The 23,009-nt window shown below is 43.0% G+C and overlaps 2 protein-coding genes across 2 annotated transcripts in view; one reads left to right on the top strand and one right to left on the bottom strand.

Moving 5' to 3' along the window:
* LOC123761386 (uncharacterized) overlaps window positions 1-23,009 on the top strand; it is a 348,122-nt gene that overhangs the window by 100,928 nt on the left and 224,185 nt on the right. The gene's annotated exons all lie outside the window — the stretch shown is intronic.
* LOC123761385 (choline transporter-like protein 1) overlaps window positions 1-23,009 on the bottom strand; it is a 44,144-nt gene that overhangs the window by 12,970 nt on the left and 8,165 nt on the right. The window contains 8 exon segments of the mRNA XM_069313645.1: window positions 959-1,098; window positions 3,435-3,524; window positions 6,456-6,619; window positions 8,661-8,774; window positions 19,633-19,712; window positions 19,714-19,768; window positions 20,254-20,336; window positions 20,338-20,413. Coding sequence (XP_069169746.1) covers window positions 959-1,098; window positions 3,435-3,524; window positions 6,456-6,619; window positions 8,661-8,774; window positions 19,633-19,712; window positions 19,714-19,768; window positions 20,254-20,336; window positions 20,338-20,413 — 802 coding nt within the window.

Genomic DNA, 23,009 nt, shown 5'->3' with positions numbered 1-23,009 from the left:
AACATCTCTCTTCCTCCCTCCCTCCCTCTTCACCATCTCCATACACCAACAAGAGTCCTCAATAAAACTATGGTACTATAAAATAATATTAGTATACTGTATAAAATGTATTTTCAAGTTAATATTTTTGGGTATGTGGAATGGATTAATTAAAGTTACATTATTTCTTACAGGAAAATTTGTTTCAGTTTAAGAATTTTAGGTGTACGAACCATCTCTTGGAACGTATTAAATTCGTAAACGGAGGTGCCACTGTACAATAAGTAAGAAAATAAGGACGGATCTTGTTAGTTTGTACTCTAGAGTGTGCCTTTCAGCTCGTGCCAGTACAATATTTATGAATTGGCGGGACTTAACAATCAAAATGTGTGCATAACATTTATTAAGACACACGAATGGGATAATACACTAACAAGAAATAATTTCTCGCTCACCAGATTAATGATGATTACTAATGATTAAGTTCCAGTCACTCAGATTCAATGCAGGTCAATAATCTCACACAGTGAGGTTGGTACCTCATGAGCGCGCGCACACACACACACCACACACTCCCAGTGTGTCAAGTCTCAGCCCTCTCCCCCTCATGGGGTGCAGGGATGCTACTCTCACGAAAATGCGTGGGAAAACTTTACACACACAGTCATACACATTTACTAGTACATACTCTCAAACACTTACAAATGAAGTATAAAATTTAACACACAACAAACTGGTATTTTAACTAGAATGAACATTTACATTAATAACAACAAAAGCTAATATACCTAATATAATAAAACTTTATATACCAGTCATTACATCCCACCGAGATACGGTGGCTAAGAAGATTGTTTCATGTAGATTTTGGAAAACGGCACAAGTACTTGTACTGCTAAATACATAGGCACATTAAATATTTTTGTTGTCAAGTCTTAACACCTCTAACACTACAATATGGAAAGTCTGATTAGCTTACAGTAATGATGGTAGATAAGATGGCATACACCAGCAAGGCTCGTTCATTGCGGACGGTTTCATCAAGAATCTGGTCAAATGGAGAATTATCAAGCTGCAGGCGAACAGTAGCATAGCTCCACCATAACAGTATTGTTGCCACTGTAAAATAGCAATACATTTTAAAATTAATAATTTTATTTTACTAATGAATTTTAATTTCCTGGAGATTAGCTAGTACTAGTTAGCATATCATTAAGGATACCATAGTGTAATGTACATATACATTCCTTATATTTAACCACTGCACTGCTCCGCATTATAATATGACACCCACGTGATGCGGCAGAAAAAATTATTTAAAAATTATTTTCCCTTATATTGTTAAAATGCGGTCTCTGATCACGGGACACTAAAATCAAATATTATATGCGATGTACTTTAACCGTGATGGAGCAAAGAAGTGGAGCAATTCATGAACGCTGAGCGAGTAGGTGCTTGAAGACACTTGTTCGTCCCAGCTACCTCATGAGGCAGCAGTTGCCGTGAATATTTCATAATTATTTAAATGTGTCTCATTGGTTTTTTCCTTTTTTTTTTTTTTTTTTTTGCTGTAATATTATTCAAGAGTGTGCAATTTACATAGTTAAATGTGTAGAACATCGCTACTCTAAAAAAATATGGGGCTCATATATAGTAACACGTACATTATATTCTTGGATCAATCAAACATTATTTCTACTGTTATTACACTATATACACACATGTTACATATAACTACAGTATCTACATTTTTTGTGCACCATAGTGAACCACAAAGATCGTGTGTTGATACACAGAACAACAATCCAAGGTCAGCCTAGCGGCCAACAGCTGAGTGTGGCAGGGGCTGCCCCAAGTACATTTTTACATAATTATTTCTGTATCTGTGAATGGTTTTATATCTAGATTTTTTGCAGGAATATTATTCAATAATGAGTAATTTGAGAAATTTATATAGTTAGATATGTGGAACATCGTTATGCTTAACACTTTGCCTGGCCTGGCGTGTAACCCCCAGCACACCCCAAAGTCGGCCGAGCATTTCCAGTGAACGCACACCCGCACTAAAATGTTTATACTCTTTTCATTTTTCTCACCACAATTTTCATGTTACATCATTCATTTTGGTATCAATTTGTTTGCAATAGTGTGTTCTAAAGGGATATATATGCATATAAGGGTAAATGGAAGAACAACATTATCAATACCATAAGAATAAGGTACAATGTACTGCAAATCATCACATAAAAAAAAGGCTTTTCGTCATTATTTATACTTGTTATTTGTTCCTGACGTTATTTGTTACACTATTTCGTTTGTTTTTGTCCTGCATCCTTCACATAAGTGTACCACAATCACAAAAAATGGGAAGACACTGGCGCACTTTCTTAAAAATGTCCCATAATGATCGGAAAACAAATGGATTTTTAACAAATTTTAATTTGAGACGGTGTGTGTCCTCACCCAGCCTGAGTATATTTATATGCGGATGCGTTATCGGGCAGGCAGAGTGTTAAACTAAAAATATGGGGCTTGTATTTAGTGACACATTTTTAGATCAATCAGCGTTCTTGCTGTTATTACACTATATACACATGTTTTTCTTGGACTAAAGACACCAGACCAGAGGGGTGTTTTCTGTAGGTGTTTGGTATTATGTGCCCCTAAGCATTATTTGAGTGACATCTGTGGTTATACCCACTCTTGAGACATAGTAGCCAAATTAATATGCAAAAAGGCTGAAGTTGAATTAAACCTAGGTATCCCTATCTCTGCTGTTAAGGAAATATTGCTTCAAACATTTGAATCTGATAAGAGAGAAATCAGACTCTCAAAGGTCTGAAAGTATCAATGTGAAAGTTACGATTTGTTTGATCTGATCACTACGTACTGCACATTGACAACACAAAACATCCACCAGAAAGTGCAACTTAGTGGTTGCCAGGCTCAGGGTGGGCTACCATTACCTGTGGCAGGTAGCTACAAAGGACAAATCTTCCAACCCTGAGCATTCCATGTGTAAACTCTTTAAGTAACAACTCGGTCATGATCTCACACACTATATTATTGAATATTCCCTCATTAGACCCTTCAGATGTGCCAGTATGATGCACCTGCAACTTTGCAATTACTTAACTCCTTTTTGTGTTCTAGAGAATATCTTCATACTACATCCAATGTTTGTAAGTGCAAGTTACTGATTGCATGCTCTTGTATGACTAACAATTCTGCAAGATGATACCTAAACATGTTAATAAAAATTGAGAACAGTGATATGAGATTGAGCTATCTCAGACGATAGGCTAATATAATGGTATCCTCACTAAGTTGTATAATTTAATCATAAATATCATTAATACTTCGTGATTTTATCATATACTGCTATGGTATATATGTATATACCATAGTAGAGTATATAAACAGAAAGAACAAATATAGAAATGCTTTGCACTTACCAACTGAGGCAACTGAAACAGCTATCATGACAGCGTATGACACAACCCCAGCTACAAAATGTAAACACAGCATCACTGCACATGACAAACCTATTGAGGAAAAAAAGTAGAATTTGAATAAAGTTTGGCAAATTTAAAAGGAAATTAAGCTTTATAAAATAATATTTTGTCAACAATTTCATACCATAATGTACTAATGGAAAACTAATCTGTACATGACAATAAACTATACTGCACTAAAATATCTGCAAAATTAAATCCACAATAGTAATTTTACAACTCTTAATAAGCTACCTTACACGAGGGCATTCTCATATTCAAATATATTAAGGCTTAAACTAACCTATTGCGTAGCACTCATCTCGTAGGATCTCGCACCTTGTCCTGTAACACTCTGCAAGGGTTACATCTTGCCAGAACACTAACTGCTACTTATATGTAAAGACAACATTTTGTAGGTGGGTGAAAACACAAGCCTCATATAACGAGTCAACTTTGTTTCGGGCGAATAATAATGTGAGCTTAATATTAAGAGTAACATAAATCACTTCAAACTTACTACTGTGCACATAAGATGAGGAAAAGGAAAGAGTGAATGAGATGCTTGATGTACTTCCTCTACTTCATTACACACTGGAATAGTCACTGATACCAGCTTGACAAAATGATACATATTAGGGTATCTTAAAACTCATCACACCAGTTTTGTTGCCAATGGTGTCTAAAGTCATTCCTCATTTCTCCTAAGCATGATTTAAGAACAACTTTCCATGCACTGGCTACACTGAAGATTTTTTTGTGAACCGAAGGAAAATCTTAAATAAATCTGTTTATTTTTTATTTTGGGGATGTTATTTGTAATCAGCTGTTTTTTTTTTTTGTATACAGTATAAAAAATAGAAAGGTACATTGGGTTTGTAAGAGTACATAACGTTGGTGTTTTTACATTCTTGCAAAGCTACTAACACTTATAGTATCCAGTGCAACATTGATTCTCTGCTTGAGTTCCACTAGGCTTGTAGGAAGAAGACACCTAGACCAGTCCCTTCACATAGCCCCAAAGAAAAAAATCGCAAGGTGTCAAGTCAGGTGAACATGGTGGCCATTTCAACAGCACATTGTCTTCATCATCAGCATGCCCAATCTGTCTTCCTGGCAAATTCTTGAGATAAGCCCACACAGTGAGCTTTCAATGAGGTGGAGGCCCATCCTGTTGAAAAATTAAGCGTGTGCATGTTCATTTGCAATGAGCTCATCAATTAGCACATTCTGAAACATGTGCAAATAAACATCACCGGTCGATGTTTATCAACATCGATAAACTCAAAGAAAAACAAACTGTGGCGTGGAGATTTTCTTTGCCCCAAAAGCGAACATTATGCTTGTTGACTTCGCTATTCATATGAAATGAGGACTTATCACTGAAAACAAGATAAGTGTTCAAACTTGTCTCCTTCAGGTTTCTCACGTATATTGACAAACTATTGCTTGCGCTGCTGATATGTCAGGTAAGATCTGTGTCAGATTAATTACATTAGTTATTATTTATCCATCTGATAGAAGATTTGTTAGTTTACGTTGTCATTTCCATTATTTAGTTATTAAGTTATAATTTTATTTGACAGAGTAATATGGATACTCTTGGTAATATCACAATTGTCTCATTCTTAAATTACCTTGATAATTATTAATTATGTGAAGATTATCTTGAGCTCATCTTGATGAATTCGGGGCTTTTTTTTTAGTGTCCCCGCGGCCTGGTCCTCGACCAGGCCTCCACCCCCAGGAAGCAGCCTGTGACAGCTGACTAACACCCAGGTACCTATTTTACTGCTAGGTAACAGGGGCATAGGGTGAAAGAAACTCTGCCCATTGTTTCTCGCCGGCGCCTGGGATCAAACCCAGGACCACAGGATCACAAGTCCAGCGTGCTGTCCGCTCGGCCGACCAGCTCCCTCATATGGTCACCTATAAGTTGACCTTATGTGGGTGACCTTACTAACAGATTCCTCATGGTTAATGACTTGAGCATAAATCCCCCCATGGTTTTTAGAAAAAAACTCTTAATAAATTAATGAATGGCTTGGCTACTGATTTAAGACCTAAATACTAACTATTCCAGGAACGTTCCTGTCTAGACTTTGAAGTCTCTGATAACTTGACTGCTTTTAATCTATCATGAACACCACAAGCATATTTTACTAATTATTTTATTCCCAGGTCATGACAATGTTACAATTTTTACTTTTCACCCAGCGTGTCCTAAAGTTTCCCAAAGTTAAGAAACTATTGTACTAAAGTGCCCTCTCCTAACTTACCAGAGGACCCAAAACAGAAAATTGGACAGAGTCAATTCTGCGAGCCACTACTATATTATAGTACAAAGATTTTTGCCCTTCGGTAGAGTATGTGTCAAGATGCGATCCTATATTAGGAGGACAAGTTGTTTCACCGCAGCTTCTCTATACTGTGAGGGAGGTAATGATGTTATTGACCTTATAGGTGCACAATGAAAGTCAATACACACACAATTCACACCCACCCTAACCATGTTTCTACACATTGTTGAGGCATGTTGGTAGGTATTATGTCCACTGTCGACAGTTTGGTTGATTATCTGTTGACAATTGCCGAGTTTTAACACTGGCAGCCTGGCCTGTGGCCATCCTTCCCAGTCAATTGCCTGGTCTGTGAGGTTGTTTGTGCTTGTAGCCTGAGAGGCCCACATAGCCAATAAAGCCAGGTTGATCCATTAACAACACAAACTTCCCCAGTTCTTTCTTTTAAAGCTCCTGCAGTTGTTCCACTGACATTTCTTATATCTGTGTTGGAAGATTTCTCCCAACCATAGGCAAAATATTAGATCAGGGCAGGAAATAACATGCATGTAATTTTTTGAAGGAGTAGCATTTAATGATAACATTTTACCTATTCATTTACTCACCTTTCATGCACATTTCATTATGTCCCAGAACACTAAACCAACAGAAATACAAAAATAAACTGTCTCTAAACTCTTACCTAAAGTGATGAATATAAAGATGAGGATCAGGTGCCAGGAAGCATACAAGTCCGCTAACACTTGCTCCAAAATATCCATTGTATTGAGGTAACCATAAAGGTTATACAGAATCCCTGTAGGTCCTTCACCTTTTAATGGCACACACCGATTGAGTACAGGATTGCTGCAAAAGATAGTTACATGGATACCTACAAACTCTATATCAAAAACAAACTACCAGGTAATTAAAAAGTTTACTAACAGGTAAATCAATCTCTTATCTATATAAATAAAAATGTAAATGTTAGTTTGTTCAAAATCGTTAAACTCTCAAAGTTCTTCACCGATTGCATTGATATTTTGATGCCACATTCCATTCGCATCCGAGCGTGTTTTTATATACATACTATATAGATATCACGTTTGTGATGAAAAAAAAAAAATTTAAAAAAACTGTTTTTCATGTGAGGGAAATCTTCGAAACCACTTTACCGATTACTTTGAAATTTTGACACAATGTTGCATTCAAATAGGCGTGTGTTTTTATATACCTACTATGCGAACAAGCCTGAATGGTCCCCAGGATTCAGGGGACCATTCCTCATATACCTACTATATACATGCCTCACCTGTGACAGGAAAAAACATGCTTTTTTTTTAAACAGCGCCATCTACTGGACGTAAGAGCAACACACACTGTAATCTCCAAAAGTTCTTCACCGACTCCTTTGAAATTTAGACACAACGTTTCACTCGAATACGTGCATGTTTTTATATCCCTACTATATAGATGCCACACCTGTGGTAAAAAAAAAAAAAGCCATCTGTTGCACATAAGAGCAACATACGCTATACTGTACTAAATACATTACGATTCCATTTTAATGTTTCCAATTGCATTGACAAATTGAATTTTCATAGATTTCAATTTATTTTCATTTTGATTTAATTATTTTGTGACATTGCATTGGAATTGAGCTGTGTTTTTACCATACTGTTCATTTCGTGAGTATAGTTTATTTTTTTATTTTTTCATATTTTCATTTCATTTTTTAACTTTCTTATTTCAGTCATGGGAACATCAGATAACTTGATGTTCCCAATTTTCTGATGGGAACATCAGACCATTTGGGAAGGCATTGGACGAGGGAGTGGGGAATGGTGGGGATGACAAGAGGACGGAAGTGAGAGATGGTGGGGGGGGGGGACAAGGGAGTGAGTAATGGTGTGGAAGGACGAGGGGACGGGGGAGTTTGGGATGATGGGGATAGGGGAATGGAGAATGATGGGGAGGACAAAGGGACAGGGGAATGGAGAATGATGGGGAGGACAAAGGGACAGGGGAATGGAGAATGATGGGGAGGACAAAGGGACAGGGGAGTGGGGCATGGTGGGAAGGAAGAGGGGATGGTGGAGTGGGGAATGGTTGGGAGGCCGAGGAGACAGGTGAGGAGAATGGTGGCTCAGCAACTCACATGTATTACCGAGCCACAGCAACGTGTGGCCGGGTACTGCTAGTGGTGTAATAAAAACAATAACAGTATGGTGGGAGGAACAATGTTGGTGAATAAGATATTGGAGGAGTGAGTGAGGACTGGCTGGGTGTGGCAGCTCACACTCGCGGAGTTCTGAGTGTGTTTATGGTGTGTGTATACATTGTGTAAATAGATTATATATATACAAAATTAGCATGATCTATTGGAAATATGTGCCGTATATGTATACACATGTCATGCACATAACACAGTGTCTTCGGACAGTACGGATGTTCTACTGCCATAATATAGTGTACGTGTTCATTATACTGTATATAGGATTGGCACATAAAGACAAATAAGATGTATTTGGAACTGTGCGCAAAAAAATGAACAAAAATATATTCGTGGCAACTCGCTCATCTTGAGTCGCGCGCCCTACTGGCCCCGGGAGCGTAAGCCATGGCGACCGGGGAATGATGATGTCACGTGCGAACTTACGGACTCCATAGCAGTCAAAGTAAGTACAATTTTGACCCTTTGTTACCATATCCATACTCAGGGAAGGGGTTTTGACACTTTCAAACAAACACAAACAAAAAAAAACAAACAAAAACAAAAAAAATTATTTCCTTTGCATTTGGGGGGGGGGGGGTCGTATTTGGAAGCCGAGCAGCTCAGTGGTTAAGTGGCTAAAAACAGCTGTTGGTAAATATATTTTCCACTAGAGACTTATCTAATTGGTCTTACCTTTGAAAAACTGGCAAAGCGGGACACTCGGCTAACAGCAAGCTGGCATTCAGGGACAGGTCATTAGAAGATTTAACCCAGCTAACATCTTGATCATATTTCTCGTAGTCATATCTGAAATATTTTATAATTTATCATAGTTGAGTCAGAATAACACAAGACTGAGTGAATATGAAACACCACTTTCTGAGCACAGCACTAGAGATGCTTCCTGTCACAGCATCATGAAATCATAACATATCTTGGCTTATTATGTCCTGCAATCAGATATTTTGCTTACATATACTGTACCAGTATATCTTGTAAATCTGTTCATCCATTTCTATATTATTACTTTTTAGATGTAGGTTATTGCCATATTTTTTTGTCTTAATCAAATTTACTTTTAAAGGCACAAAAGCAGCAAACATTGAATATATATATACTATAATACTGAATAATCAATGCTGGATTTTTATACTCATTCGTCTATTTTTTAAAGCATTACCAACATAACAAGTTTTACTAATAATAACTCCCTATTTCTTGTATTAGGTTCTATTAATGATTTCTTGGTATGATAATAGAGGGAATTATGACCACACAAGCACTTCTGGGAATGTCCCTTATATATGAGATAAGCAGCATAACTTCTCTGTAGAAAATGGCAACAACATTTTCTCACAGTTCTTAGTCTTATTCTATATGGATTAGTTTTATGTTTGAAGAGGCCTCGCATAAAATTTGAGGCCTGGTGTAATTACTAACAAACCCCAGAGAAAAACTTTGCATAAATCAGCCTGATCAACCAGGCTGTGACTCATACGTCAGGCTGCGAGCAGCCGCGTCCAACAGCCTGGTTGATCAGTCCGGCAACCAGGAGGCCTGGTCGACGACCGGGCCGCGGGGACGCTAAGCCCCGGAAGCACCTCAAGGTAACCTCAAGGTAAATCAATAAAGGTTTAAAAATACGGATTATACCATAACAAACCATTTGCAAAATATTCGGAAGACATTCCAGTGATTTAAACAAACATATATTAATTTATAATTTATAATTCAGAAAAACATGGAAGAGAGAATGCTAGTTATGAAGATCAAAATTAATCAGTCATGGAAAAGCTTTCAATTGAATATAAAAAAAAAGCATTGCCTTTTTCTGTAGGAGTCCTGGTCACTCCCTGAAGCTATTTTGCTGAGATTCTCCATACTAAAATTTCACGTCAGAGTTCTGTTTGACCAACCAGGGGATCAGAGCCAGAACCTGGCCTTAATCACAGAGGTGCAGGGGGCGAGTGACAATCTGTCAACCCACCATAAATACCTCCAGAAACTCAAAACTTTTACAGACAACTGCAGGGTTCAAGGAAAACAAAGCCTCGAAACTGTCAAACAACTCTGCAAATAATTCACACAGAACAAGCAATTCACTCAAACTAGTTCAAAACTTGTTAGAACCAAATACAACGAAACCAAATACCAATGGGCCCAGGCAGTTTTGCGCCCCAGCCTTCAGCTGGCTCCGATGGTCAGTTCTGCAGCTGGTGAACAGCCCAATGATGAACCAATGAACCTGGAGGGAGAGTCTGAATTGGGGATCCCCCTGTGACTTAACCAGAGAAGCATTTCATTACATTCAATGCTGGGTTTCTGGAGGGAGCTCTCTGGTCCGCTGGTTCAGGGAGCCCTTGAAGCCAACTAACCATAGAGAACAAAAATGGGACTCGCCAGGAAGAAGAGGCAGCAAGCACTAGGACAGAGAAGAGAACCTAGGCTGGGGGAGACAGCCCAAAGCCATTCATAACCAACTGGGACCAAGACCATTGACTAAATACCAGGCCGCAAAAACCCTGCTAGTACACCATTCCTCCGTCTCCCCCCCTCGAGCCCAAATATCTCCCCAGGACATGTTTGAGAAGACAGTGGCCAAAGCTGTGTACAGTATTTGCAAACATTGTGGCCCTAGAGTAGATCAAGCTGCCTAGACTTAATGACACTGCAGACAACCTGAGAAATGTGAACCTTGAAACAGGAAACCATGGAAAACGGGTTCAATTAACATGGCGTCCACCAAGGCAGAACCATTGTCTCATAAGTAGCTGCAAAAAGTCACCACCAGACACAACAATTGATGCACACCCCAGCTTTAACAATCAAGCATCAATCACCAATAAGACCCCTCTGGAAGCCTGCCAACTCAATCCTCACCACAAAAAGAGAAGGCTGCAGATAAACAAACTACCCACCAGGGCCAAAGGAACAGAACCCCTGCCTCTGGAGAAGAGCCTCAAGCACCTCAACCAAACTGCCAGACAGCGAGAGCGCGAGCGAACGAACGAACGAACGAAGGAAGGAAAGGAAGGAAAGGAAAGGAAGGAAAGGAAAGGAAGGAAAGGAAAGGAAGGAAAGGAAAGGAAGGAAAGGAAAGGAAGGAAAGGAAAGGAAGGAAAGGAAAGGAAGGAAAGGAAAGGAAGGAAAGGAAAGGAAAGAAAGGAAAGGAAAGAAAGGAAAGGAAAGAAAGGAAAGGAAAGAAAAGAAAGGAAAAGGAAGGAAAGGAAAGGAAAGAAAGGAAAGAAAGGAAAGGAAAGAAAGGAAAGGAAGGAAAGGAAAGGAAGGAAAGGAAAGGAAGGAAAGGAAAGGAAAGGAAGGAAAGGAAAGAAAGGAAAGGAAAGAAAGGAAAGGAAAGAAAGGAAAGGAAAGAAAGGAAAGGAAAGAAAGGAAAGGAAAGAAAGGAAAGGAAAGAAAGGAAAGGAAAGAAAGGAAAGGAAAGAAAGGAAAGGAAGGAAAGGAAGGAAGGAAAGGAAGGAAAGGAAAGGAAGGAAAGGAAAGGAAGGAAAGGAAAGGAAGGAAAGGAAAGGAAGGAAAGGAAAGGAAGGAAAGGAAAGGAAGGAAAGGAAAGGAAGGAAAGGAAAGGAAGGAAAGGAAAGGAAGGAAAGGAAAGGAAGGAAAGGAAAGAAAGGAAAGGAAAGGAAAGAAAGGAAAGGAAAGAAAGGAAAGGAAAGAAAGGAAAGGAAAGAAAGGAAAGGAAAGAAAGGAAAGGAAAGAAAGGAAAGGAAGGAAAGGAAAGGAAGGAAAGGAAGGAAAGGAAGGAAAGGAAAGAAAGGAAGGAAAGGAAAGAAAGGAAGGAAAGGAAACGAAAGGAAAGGAAAGGAAACGAAAGGAAAGGAAAGGAAAGAAAGGAAAGGAAAGAAAGGAAAGAAAAGAGTGTTAAAAGACCAGCATTGAACTTAATGAAATGCCACTGTCTGGGCGAGCTCCGGAGGCTCCCTGGAGCTATAGGACTGATATGCGATATATTAGTCTGGGGCTTCAGTCAATGGCGTTCTGCCTACTGGGGACTATGAGGCAGAACCTGCCCCCCCCCCCCTCAGAGAGGTGCAGGGGGCAATGGCCTATGGAAACCCCCTTCGATTTGGGGTAATTCCCTGTCTGCCATCGACCAGGGTTAGGCACCCAGAAAGGTAGGCATCTCAAAACAAATCCAGATTTGTTTTGATTTGTTTCCACAGGAAAGGAAATTGCAAAAAAACTGGAGACTGAACAAAGAAACACAACTCCCCAAAAAGAAACAAGTAAAATAAGCAAACAAGCAAACGTTAACCACAGCCGCCGTGCTGCTAGTCCACGCAGCTGGAGAGGGGGGACCCCACGACCCCCCCCCCCCCCTGGATGCTCAGCTCCTCAGTTCGGAGGCTGAGCATAAAAACGAAACCGCCAACCGGAAGGAGGGAGGGTGCCAGAGAGCCTCCGAGGCTCACCCAGAAAGTTTCATTGCAGTACATTCAACACTAGTTTTCTGTGAGGAGCCCCTTCGACTCCCTGGAACTACATAACCAAAGATAAGTAAAAGAAGGACTTACCGGGAAGGCGGCTGCACCGCGTGGATCAACTCAAAGACGAGACAACTGGCTGCAACCTGCGACCCAAAGCCCCACCTGAACAACTGGGACCAGGGACATTTACCAAATAGCAGGTGGCCAGGACCCTGTTTGACCTCCAAAACCCCCGCGCCTCAATGTCAACCCGGGACATGTTGCCAAACACGGCAGTCAAAGTAGCATACAGGACTTGCAAACGGCATGGGCACGAGGGTAGACCACAGGCTGGCTAGACTTAATAACCCTGCGGAAGACCTAAGAGACCCGAGCCTTGGAACAGGGAATGAGGGAAATCGGATCAATCCAAAGCGTGTCCACAGCCACAAAAGTCGAGGTGCACAGGTAATGGCGCAGAGCCTCAACCGGACAACACATGATGCACCCTCGGTCAGACCAACCATGCATCAATAACCCAAGGACCCCTCCAGAAGCCCGCTGTCTTGTTCTTCACGCGAAAAGTAGGAGACAGCTGCAACTGAATAAAATGCCAACCAGGACCAAAAAAGCAGAAACCTCTGCACCAGAGAGCATGAAGCTCACTGACCTGACCCCCAGAGGCCAATGCCAGCAGAAACAGAGCCTTCTCAAAGTATTCTCGAACCGAAGGGGCCACCACAAACTGAGGAGAGAGAAAAAGAGAGCACCCTGCCCAAGGACCAGGACGGCTCAGGCGGCGCATAAGCAGGCCGGAGGTGAAATAAAGCATGAGAAAGCTTATGGAACAAGGCGAAAGTGACATCCACCTCAAACTCAAACTGGAGCGGCTCTGCCAGTACCGCACGATACGAGGCGACAATATTCGGCACAAGATGACTCTCCAAAAAGAGCCAAGAAAGGAATGACAAGGCAACCCGAACCGAATAGAAGTCAACCTACAAAGAGAAACGAAATGGCGAAAAGACTGCCAAGACATGTCATACTGTAGCAGAGACCAGGACCACAGAAGGGACACTATCAACAAGGCCACCTGATCACCATAAAGTGGTGATACACCTGCGTCAAAAAGACCAGATGCGAAGAACGAACCAGCCACATACAGGGGTACCCTCGGTTTAAGAGTTTAATCCATTCCTGGAGACAGCTCGTAATCCGAAAAACTCGTAAACCGAAGCCAATTTCCCCATAAGAAATAATGGGAAATGAATTAATCTGTTCCTGACTACCCAAAAACTTCACTTCAAACTAAATTTTATACCTAATTCATCCAAATCTACACTACAAAAGTATGTTTAAGTTTTACTTACCCTTGCTGATGACTACTGTTGGCGTAGGGAAAATGGTGAGGAGGGTGAGGAGGAGAGGTGTTACTGTTTGGAAGGGGAGTCCCCTTCCATTATAACATTAGGCAGTAAAGATTTTTCTGGATTTTTCTCTCTGGCACGTTTTGCCTGCATACCACTAGGTCCTGATTGTGGCTCACTGCTCGATTTTCGAGGAATGAAACGATCCATTGAAGATTGTTTTTTCCCTTCTTTGCAACACTTGTCTGTAGTAAAACATCACATTGTCATTTAAAAGGTCAATGCAACGGCCTGCTACAGCTTTATCTGGGCGAGTTTTTTCCAACAAAACTTTGCAGTTCTTCCCATACTTCTCACATTTTCTTAATGAGGAAGGGACATCCTGTACTGCCTCTACTCACAACTATTTTCTTAGGTTGAACCTTACCACTGGCTTTCTTGGGACCATGGCAAGATATATAACTACTACTTTTATGTTCAAATGGCCAAAAATCCAACAAAAAACTGTAAATCCTTGTGAAGAATTCAGGTGGGATAGTCACTGGACGCAAGGCTCTGGTAAACTGAGAGGGGATTGCCGTGCCACCACACGCTAGGTCGGCCTGTATGCGTATCAACACCCTCGTATTCCGAGGCAACGCTCGTATTCCAACGTAAATTTTCCAAGAAAATCCTGCTAGTAACCCGAAAAACTCACAAACGGGAACGCTCGTAATCCGAGGTACCACTGTACCGGACTGGCCTCGATCTGCTGGAAGAGGCGGAGCCGTGGAAAATGCCCCGGGATCAGACACCGAGCAAGCAGCGCCTGAAATCAAGGCTGGGCTGGCCACCGAAGCAACTGCTGGACCGGGGATGAAGAGATACAGGTAAACCCACCTCGACCAGTCCTGCCGAAATGCATCCACTGCAACGGCTCCGCAGTTAAGGAAGGGCACCACATATATCGGGAGATGCCGGGACCACACCAACGCAAAAAGGTCCACCTCATTGGTCCTGTACGCCCGCCAGAGCCAACTGAAGGAGTAGGCATCAACTATCCATTCCGTGGACAAGGGAATGAACTGCAACAGGCCGTCCGCCAGGACATTGTACCGTTCACATTCGGGAAGTATCCAGAGAGCTAAACCCCGAGAATCTAGCAGATGAATCGCTCGAAGCGCACAACTGCTCGAGCCATCAACAAGTGACCCAAGGCCCCTCCAGAAACAGCTGAAGGCGGAACTGCAGCCGCAGCAATGCTGCAGGAGGGAGAGACGGAAGTGGTCCAAGAGTCCCACACGAGGCCCAGCCAGGTCCAAACCTGGGACAGAACCAGATAGGACTTCCTCCAGTTCACCAGGAACCCGAACCTGGTGAGCTGGGAAAGAATCAAACCCCTGGCGAGCAGGCAAGTAGACCGCATGGGAGCCCACACCAGCCAGTCATCGATGTAGGCCAAAACCTGAACCCCTAGTAGACACAGACGGGCCACCACGACCCGGATAAGAAGCGTGAAAATGCGAGGTGCCAGATTCAAGTTAAACAGAGCGCAACAAAAGCGGTAAGCATGCCGCCCCACGATGAAACCTAGCCAATCCCTGAACCCCGGATGAATTGGTATGTGGCAATACGCATCCCAGAGGTCCAGAAACACTATCCAAAAGTGCGGCCAAATTGGTACAAAGTGGTCTCTGAAAGGAGAGGCAAGGAATCCAACAGTTCAGACGGGACAAGTCCAGAAGGAAACAAAGATCCACACAGTCCCGTTTCGGTACTGGAAGCAGGCAGGAAACCCACCTGAGGGATGAAGTCGGTTCGACCACACCCAAGCACACCCACTCCAGGATGACCCAATGGAGCAAAAGGAAAGAAGGCTGCCTCACTAGCCCGAAACCCCCCCCCCCCTCCATAGGAGGAGGAGCTGCCCAACGCCACCACAGGCCCGAGGACACGACTCGAAACGCCCACGAAGCGTGGGACCAAGTGTGGGCAAACAGAGCGAGCCTCCCCACCAGCGCCCCGTCAACAGGGTGAACCGTGAAAAGGGCCAATGCCCCCGTACTAGAGGCCGGTCTACGAGCAGAGGGAGCATTGCGCTAAAAACCAGTAACCAGACGACGCCAGTACAGGAGGCGGCACTGTCTCAGAAATTGGCACCAACGGCCCACTTCGACTAGAAGAACCCCAAGTCCTGGCACGACCCTTCTGAGAGGCCTGAGAACAGCCACCCCGAATGACCAACAAATCCGACAGAGGACGGCAACTAGACGAGGCTGCCTGCAGAAACCGAGTCACAGCATTCTCAGCAAACAACAATGGACCAAAGAGAGCAAAGACAACCTGACGATACGCGAGGCAAGAGGCAAAGAACAGAGACACCACCTCCCGGAGGATCAGTACAAACAGCTTCAATAGAGTAGCCAATGCCCTGGCTGAAAAGGCCAGCACCCCAGACAAAGGCCCGGCACTCAATGCCTCCACGTCCTCCCTAAGCCAGTCCGAGGACAAATCGAGAAGGAAAAGGAAGTGCATGACTGAGGCCAAATGCCCGCGGGCGTGAAAGTTCTCAGCAGCCAAAGTAGCCAAAAGAGCGGGGACCTGCAGATGCAGCTGCTAAAGACCAACATCCTGTGTTTCCTTGGGAACCAATGCGAGACCTTTACTAAAAGGCACGCACTGAGGTGCTCAAAATTGGCCCCCCCCCCTTCCCCAGGGAAACCTGCAGAATGGCAGTATCCTTTCCCCCCATTCAAGCGTGCGGGTCTGACAAAACCCATGCCACACTCCCTGATAAAAAAAAGAGGGCAGTCTGCCAGCCAGGAATACCCTGAAAACTCATAACTCACCCAGTACCTCAAGAACGGTACTCAAATGAGGACAGATCCAGCACAGAGACATAATCCAGGTCTTGTATGAGGTAAGCTGCATGAGCCTCCCCAAACCTCCTTAGGCGGGACACAAAAAGCAGAAAACCTCCAGAAAGGAGCTGAGGAACCCAAGGGAACTCTGAACCGAACCTGGGGGAGGACCCGACCCCAAAGGATGGCAGAGGCAAAAAGAGTGATCATCAGGTAGCAGAGACAGTGTGCAGCTATTGAACTCGCACTCCTGATGGGAGGCTCGATGGGCTGATCCATTTAGCAATAGCAGGCTTGACAGGCTGATCCATAACAGACCATACCAGAGAACCACAGGGGATTGTGGTTCTCTGGCCCGGGACCCATTTTACAGTTTCATTTTCCCTGAATGCTCCAGTTGTCTGTAAAGCTTTGCTGACTTTCTGGAGGCTTTTTTCAGTGGGGTGGTGAAATGTCACCCACTCCCTGTTGCCTCTGTAGGGTGGCAGGTTCTGACTCTGGTCCCCAGTAGGCCAAACACAACTTTGACAACTGATGTGACCTTTTAGCATGGAGTAATCTTAACAAGAGAGCTTTCCTCCTGGTGGCTTTCAGGAAGCCACCAGGAGGAATCCTTCTAGAAAATAAATATAGAAGCTTACACCGATTACATAGACTGCTGTAAACATACAGTATTTAAACATCTGATGAGATGTTACACACTGTCTTCCTACTAAACCACTTTCAAAGTTTTCTCACTAACGGTATTTTCCAGTTATCTTTGCTGTTAGAGTATTGAAGAATAATTTTATTGCATACAAAAATTACCCTATTAAACAAATTTTCATGGTTTTTTCATAAGCACTTAATTATTATAGGCTTATATGCAGGCTCTATAATTTATATCACTTACATAAGAAATATGGGATGAATACTTTTAGTATACTTACACTTCGTCATCTAATGCTGATTTGCATGGAGAAAGGAAAATTTTAACTTTAATAATGGCTTAAATATAAATTATATAAAATATTAAAAGATATAGGAAACTACTGTACATGCATTTACAGTATTTGGTTATAATACAGTAAATCATAATATAAAAAAAGTTAATAAACGGCAAGAAAGAGGAGAGCATACAAAGATGGTTTGGGTATGTTGACTGGAATAACGTTGTTTCCAACAAAAGATCTGCCTTGTCCGGAGTGACAGTAAGATAGCCGAGGGCTATCTCTGAAAGGCAGAGCTCGGCTCGTGGTTCCCCTTGTATACCCCGGGCAGTTGTACTGCACTTTGGGATATAGAGGATCCTCGCTCTACATCGAGGATTCACCTCTGAAGACCAGATTCTACAGGCTTGTCTTGGCTTGGCCATGGGGGAGGGGGGGGTGACTTGACTGACAACTGTATCCCCCCCACCCCCCCGCCTTTCTAGCCAATTGCTACTCGGAGACCTCGGCGAGTTTGGATGTGAGGTGATGTATTTTGTGTTCCTAAATTATATGCTTTAAAATGTTAGTAGTAGTCAGCCATTGTGGTCTCAATTTCCTGTGTAGTGACTGATTCTTTATTTGGGTTGATATAGTAAAGTCAAGTAAAGCAATTGTCCATCCATATTATTGAATCATGAGTATATATAATAGATAATGAATAATCTTTTTAGTTACAGTATTTTTAATTGTCTTTAAATGTGGTAACCTAAGATCTTGGATTCACTTCAAGACTTATGCAAAGTGAAAGCTAGAGTGAAGATTACTTCACTAGAAGATTGTCCACTCTGAAGATTACTTACTCAAGTTTCAGACTTGGTAATTAACTTTTTCCGATCCTCATGCTTGCAGTTGTTCCCTGTTAACATCAATTATAATAACTGTTGGAAAGAAAGAGAGTTTCCATTCTTTGTCTTGTAAATTTATGAATGGATGGTGGCAGCACTACCTCTATCTGCTCTGAGACCCTAACTCTTCCTATTCATTATACTTGGCAATTCTACCTCCTTCGTTCTCATCTTCCCATCTTCTATCTCTCTACACTTTATCTATCATGTTTTCTCCTCCTCCACCATCCTTCCTCTTCCTAAAGCACTCTTCCTCCCCCTTTCTTCTTTCCTTTTTCCTATTCATTACAATTCCCTCTAAGATTATGAGGGCAAGTTTCCTCAACCTGTCCTCATAGCTGAGGTCTCAATTCTGGTACTAATCAATGCAAACACCTGAACTTTCTCAAGTTTTTGTTAATGCTTCACAAAGTGTGGGTTCCATGCTGTTACTGCATATTCAAGAAATGGCCTAATATATGCAGTGTGTATGAAGACTTGAAAGCCTCCTTGTTTAGACTCTTAAATGATGTTCTTATGTTTGCTAACTTCCCATATGCTGCTGATATTATCCTGTTCACATAAGCTTTTGGTGTTAATGTTGGGATTACGTCTACTCCCAGGTCTTCTCTGTTACAGTTTCATGTAAATTCCTTCCCCTTATGGTGTACATAAATACAGGTCTCCCATCATCTTTACATGGTGAAGAAGTGGAACTAACTAGCAGCTAGGTCTAGACAGCAAGTGTGTGTACATAGCTCGAATCAGGGTAGCAATTATTGTCTAATTATTGTTTGTTTTGATGCACTTTACACGTCTGGCAGCTTTCCATTTGTATTGTGGTGTTCTTGTATTCCTAGACTTCCCTATGTCTCTACTGAGGGGGCCAAATTCTAGTCCAGCAGGCACTCATGACTCATTAAGAAACTCATGTTTTACCTAAAGTTTGAAGGATTTGAAGTGGGTAGTTCAGAGAGATACCTAGGGGAGGACCCAGAAATTGTGAAAACAAAATTACATAAAATGGAATTTGAGACAACAGTGAATATAACTTGATCACAAACAATTATCTTCCTTATGCTGTGATCTTCATAAATATCTTAGTAACTTTTCATATTTATAAAACCACTGGAAACTGAATGTTTTGAAACTTCTTATAGTATCTACAGTTAAATGAACCATATAAAATACATATATTGACCTAATATAAGTCGTGTATGTAAAAAGAAGATGGAATACCTGCAAAGTTTTGAGCCAGTACGGTTGTAGAAGTCATGAATATCTTGGAGTGTATGGAGTGTCCTATCAGGGCACTGTTTAAACACACACTTTCAGGGATACACTTAAATCCCTCACATCAAAAAACATAACATACCTGGAGAAAAACAGCAAAATATAGTTTCAACTGAAACCTAATTTTATTATCACCTACGACATTTGAGCAAAATTTCATGATAATGCAGAAAATTCTTTAGATTTATTGATAACCAGCCTCTAGAATAAGTGTATACAAATATTGTGTATTACAGGATTCCTTTTTGGATTTTTATGCTCCTCAGTAGGTGACTAAGGGATGGAGAGGGAACTATGAGGAGAAAGCAAGAATCTATTACGACTATATAACACTTAGAAGGGATCAGGCTAAAGATTTGGAATGGGACAAGTGGAAGGAATGTATGGAGTCGTGTTCTTTAACCTTCAATTAATCTGACATGCATATTATTTACCTCCAGAATTATTCAGTAGCAAACAAACTACTACACCTACATCCTTAATAGCTGAAAGCTTTATAAACTCTCATCCTAATAATAAGAAAAAGATAAAAAAAAATGCAAAAAATAGAATCGGCCACTTAATTACTTGTAGTCACTGACATCGTAGCCGGAGAATATTAGCAAGCTGTCATTGTGATCTTTTATGTCTGCGTTGTCACTTCCGCACACAGTTCCCAAAACTGTCATATCCGTTCACTAATCGAAGAGGGTTCCCAAAAACAAGAGCAAAGGCGGCAGACAAATATCTGGAAAAAGAAGATAAAAAAACAATTTCAAGTTTAACTGATGGGGGTTTAAAAATAGAGGCCTACAATACTTCAAATCAATTTAAGAGAGAACAATAAGACTGCTAAATTACAAATTGCCAAATACTGTACCACATTAGAAAGAAATTTTATGAATCTTGTGGTTAAAAACTGAAAATCAATGGGGCAGTGTTCAGAAGTGATGAGCATCATGAATAAAATACTTCTTGTCCTCTCCAAAACGGGTCGCATCTTTAACATAGTAACATTCAACATTATGCCAAGTGTTCTGCATTATACAAGAGCCATCAGTGAAAGCTGTGTTTATCACTCCAATAATGTTAAGCATCTGTTTATCATCACTTCAACATTGGTTTGGAAGGAACAACCCTTTTTAACAGATTCTCTAATAATTGTAAATACAAGACCCCCAAAACTGCATGTGCACCTGTTATTTATCAAGTGATTGGTTTGAAAACCTCTTTCTACTTTGCCATCTGACTGAGGACAGGCTTTCCTTTACAAGCCAGTCCTCAGATATATATACTAATGTTACTTGTTAAGACAGAACAATATGACAAGACATGCTGCTACTAAGTCCCTATACAATATATATATATATATATATATATATACAGAGCACCACTTGGTTTCCGAACCCATTGGGGACGAGACCCGTCGGTTAACATGTAAGTTCGTATACGAGAAATAGAGGGGAAAAAATAAACTAGAAATGTAAAAAGAAATTTTTCAGAAAAATTTATGAAAAAAACTCTAGGGAAAAAAATCGTCAGGTTCATGGCGTAAATGCGACCGTGTTTTGTTTGTACTCATCAATAAGTGAAGTCCTGATCCTAACTGATTATTAAGACGTCTGGCAAACATCCTCTGATGTTTCCTGCCAGCCTGCAGGAACAATCCTGCCTAAAATATACGATGATGTACTGTACATTTAAGAAACAAATCTGGGTCACAGGTCTGTGGAGTGTGGTTAGGCTTACGGAGTCAGCCGGTCCCTCCCCCACCACTGACACACCTCCCCCTCTCCCCCCACCACCGACACACCTCCCCCTCTCCCCCACCACCGACACACCTCCCCCTCTCCCCCACCACCGACACACCTCCCCCTCTCCCCCCACCACCGACACACCTCCCCCCCTCCCCCACCACCGACACACCTCCCCCTCTCCCCCCACCACCGACACACCTCCCCCTCTCCCCCCACCACCGACACACCACCCCCACCCCCACCCCAAACCCATACCCACACACACACACACACACACACACTCTCTCAAAGGTCACGTGGTTCCGGCTCACTTCAACACCCATATATCGCTTCCTGCCTGCCTGCCTGCCTCCTTCCCAGCATGCCTCCTTCCCAGCCTGCCAGCCTGCTTCCTTCCCAGCCTGCCTCCTTCCCAGCCTGCCTCCTTCCCAGCCTGCCTCCTTCCAGCCTGCCGCCTGCCTCCTTCCCAGCCTGCCTGCCTGCCTCCCTCCCAGCCTGCCTCTTCCCAGCCTGCCTGCCTGCCTCCTTCCCAGCCTGCCTCCTTCCCAGCCTGCCTCCTTCCCAGCCTGCCTGCCTCCTTCCCAGCCTGCCTCCTTCCCAGCCTGCCAGGCCTGCTTCCTTCCCAGCCTGCCTCCTTCCCAGCCTGCCAGCCTGCTTCCTTCCCAACCTGCCTCCTTCCCAGCCTGCCAGCCTGCTTCCTTCCCAGCCTGCCTCACTTCCCAGCCTGCCTCCTTCCCAGCCTGCCTGCCTGCCTCCTTCCCAGCCTGCTGCCTGCCTCCTTCCCAGCCTGCCAGCCTGCTTCCTTCCCAGCCTGCCTCCTTCCAGCCTGCCAGCCTGCCTCCTTCCCTGCCTGCCAGCCTGCCTCCTTCCTCAGCCTGCCTCCTTCCCTGCCTGCCAGCCTGCCTCCTTCCCAGCCTGCCTCCTTCCCAGCCTGCCTCCTTCCCAGACTGCCTGCCTGCCTCCTTCCCAGCTGCCTGCCTGCCTCCTTCCCAGCCTGCCAGCCTGCCTCCTTCCCAGCCTGCATCCTTCCCAGCCTGCCTCCTTCCCAGCCTGCCAGCCTGCCTCCTTCCCAGCCTGCCAGCCTGCTTCCTTTCCAGCCAGCCTTCCTCCCTCCCTGCCATCATGCTAACGGGTAGTGTGTGTTAGGCTTATCTTCGGGAATGAGCCGTCTCACCCCCCCACCAACAACCAACCGCCCCCCCTACATCCCATCTCTCAAGGTTCAACCACGTGACTACCACTCACTCCCTGCCTGCAAGCTAGCCTGCCTGCCTGCCTGCCTGCCTGTCTGCCTGCCTGTCCTGCCTGCCTGCCTGTGCCTGCCAGCCTGCCTGCCTGTGCCTGCCAGCCTGCCTTTCCCCTCCCTAATTCTCACTACTACTTCCATCCCTTCCTGCCTACCTCCTAGCATCTTTCCCTACCTCCCCCTCCCTCTTAGCATCTCTCCCTATCTCCTAACATCTCTCCCTACCTCCCCCCTCCCCTCCTAGCATCTCTCTCCCCCCCTCTCTCACTGATTCTCCCCCCCCCTCATTCATACTGCCTCCCACCTAAACTCCATCGTCCATCCACCCACCAGTCAGCCAT

This window comes from Procambarus clarkii, chromosome 7 (genome assembly GCF_040958095.1).
Source record: "Procambarus clarkii isolate CNS0578487 chromosome 7, FALCON_Pclarkii_2.0, whole genome shotgun sequence".
Classification (NCBI taxonomy): Eukaryota; Metazoa; Arthropoda; class Malacostraca; order Decapoda; family Cambaridae; genus Procambarus; species Procambarus clarkii.
The sequence above is the reverse complement of the archived record's forward strand: the minus strand, read 5'-3'. Positions and strand labels throughout refer to the sequence as shown.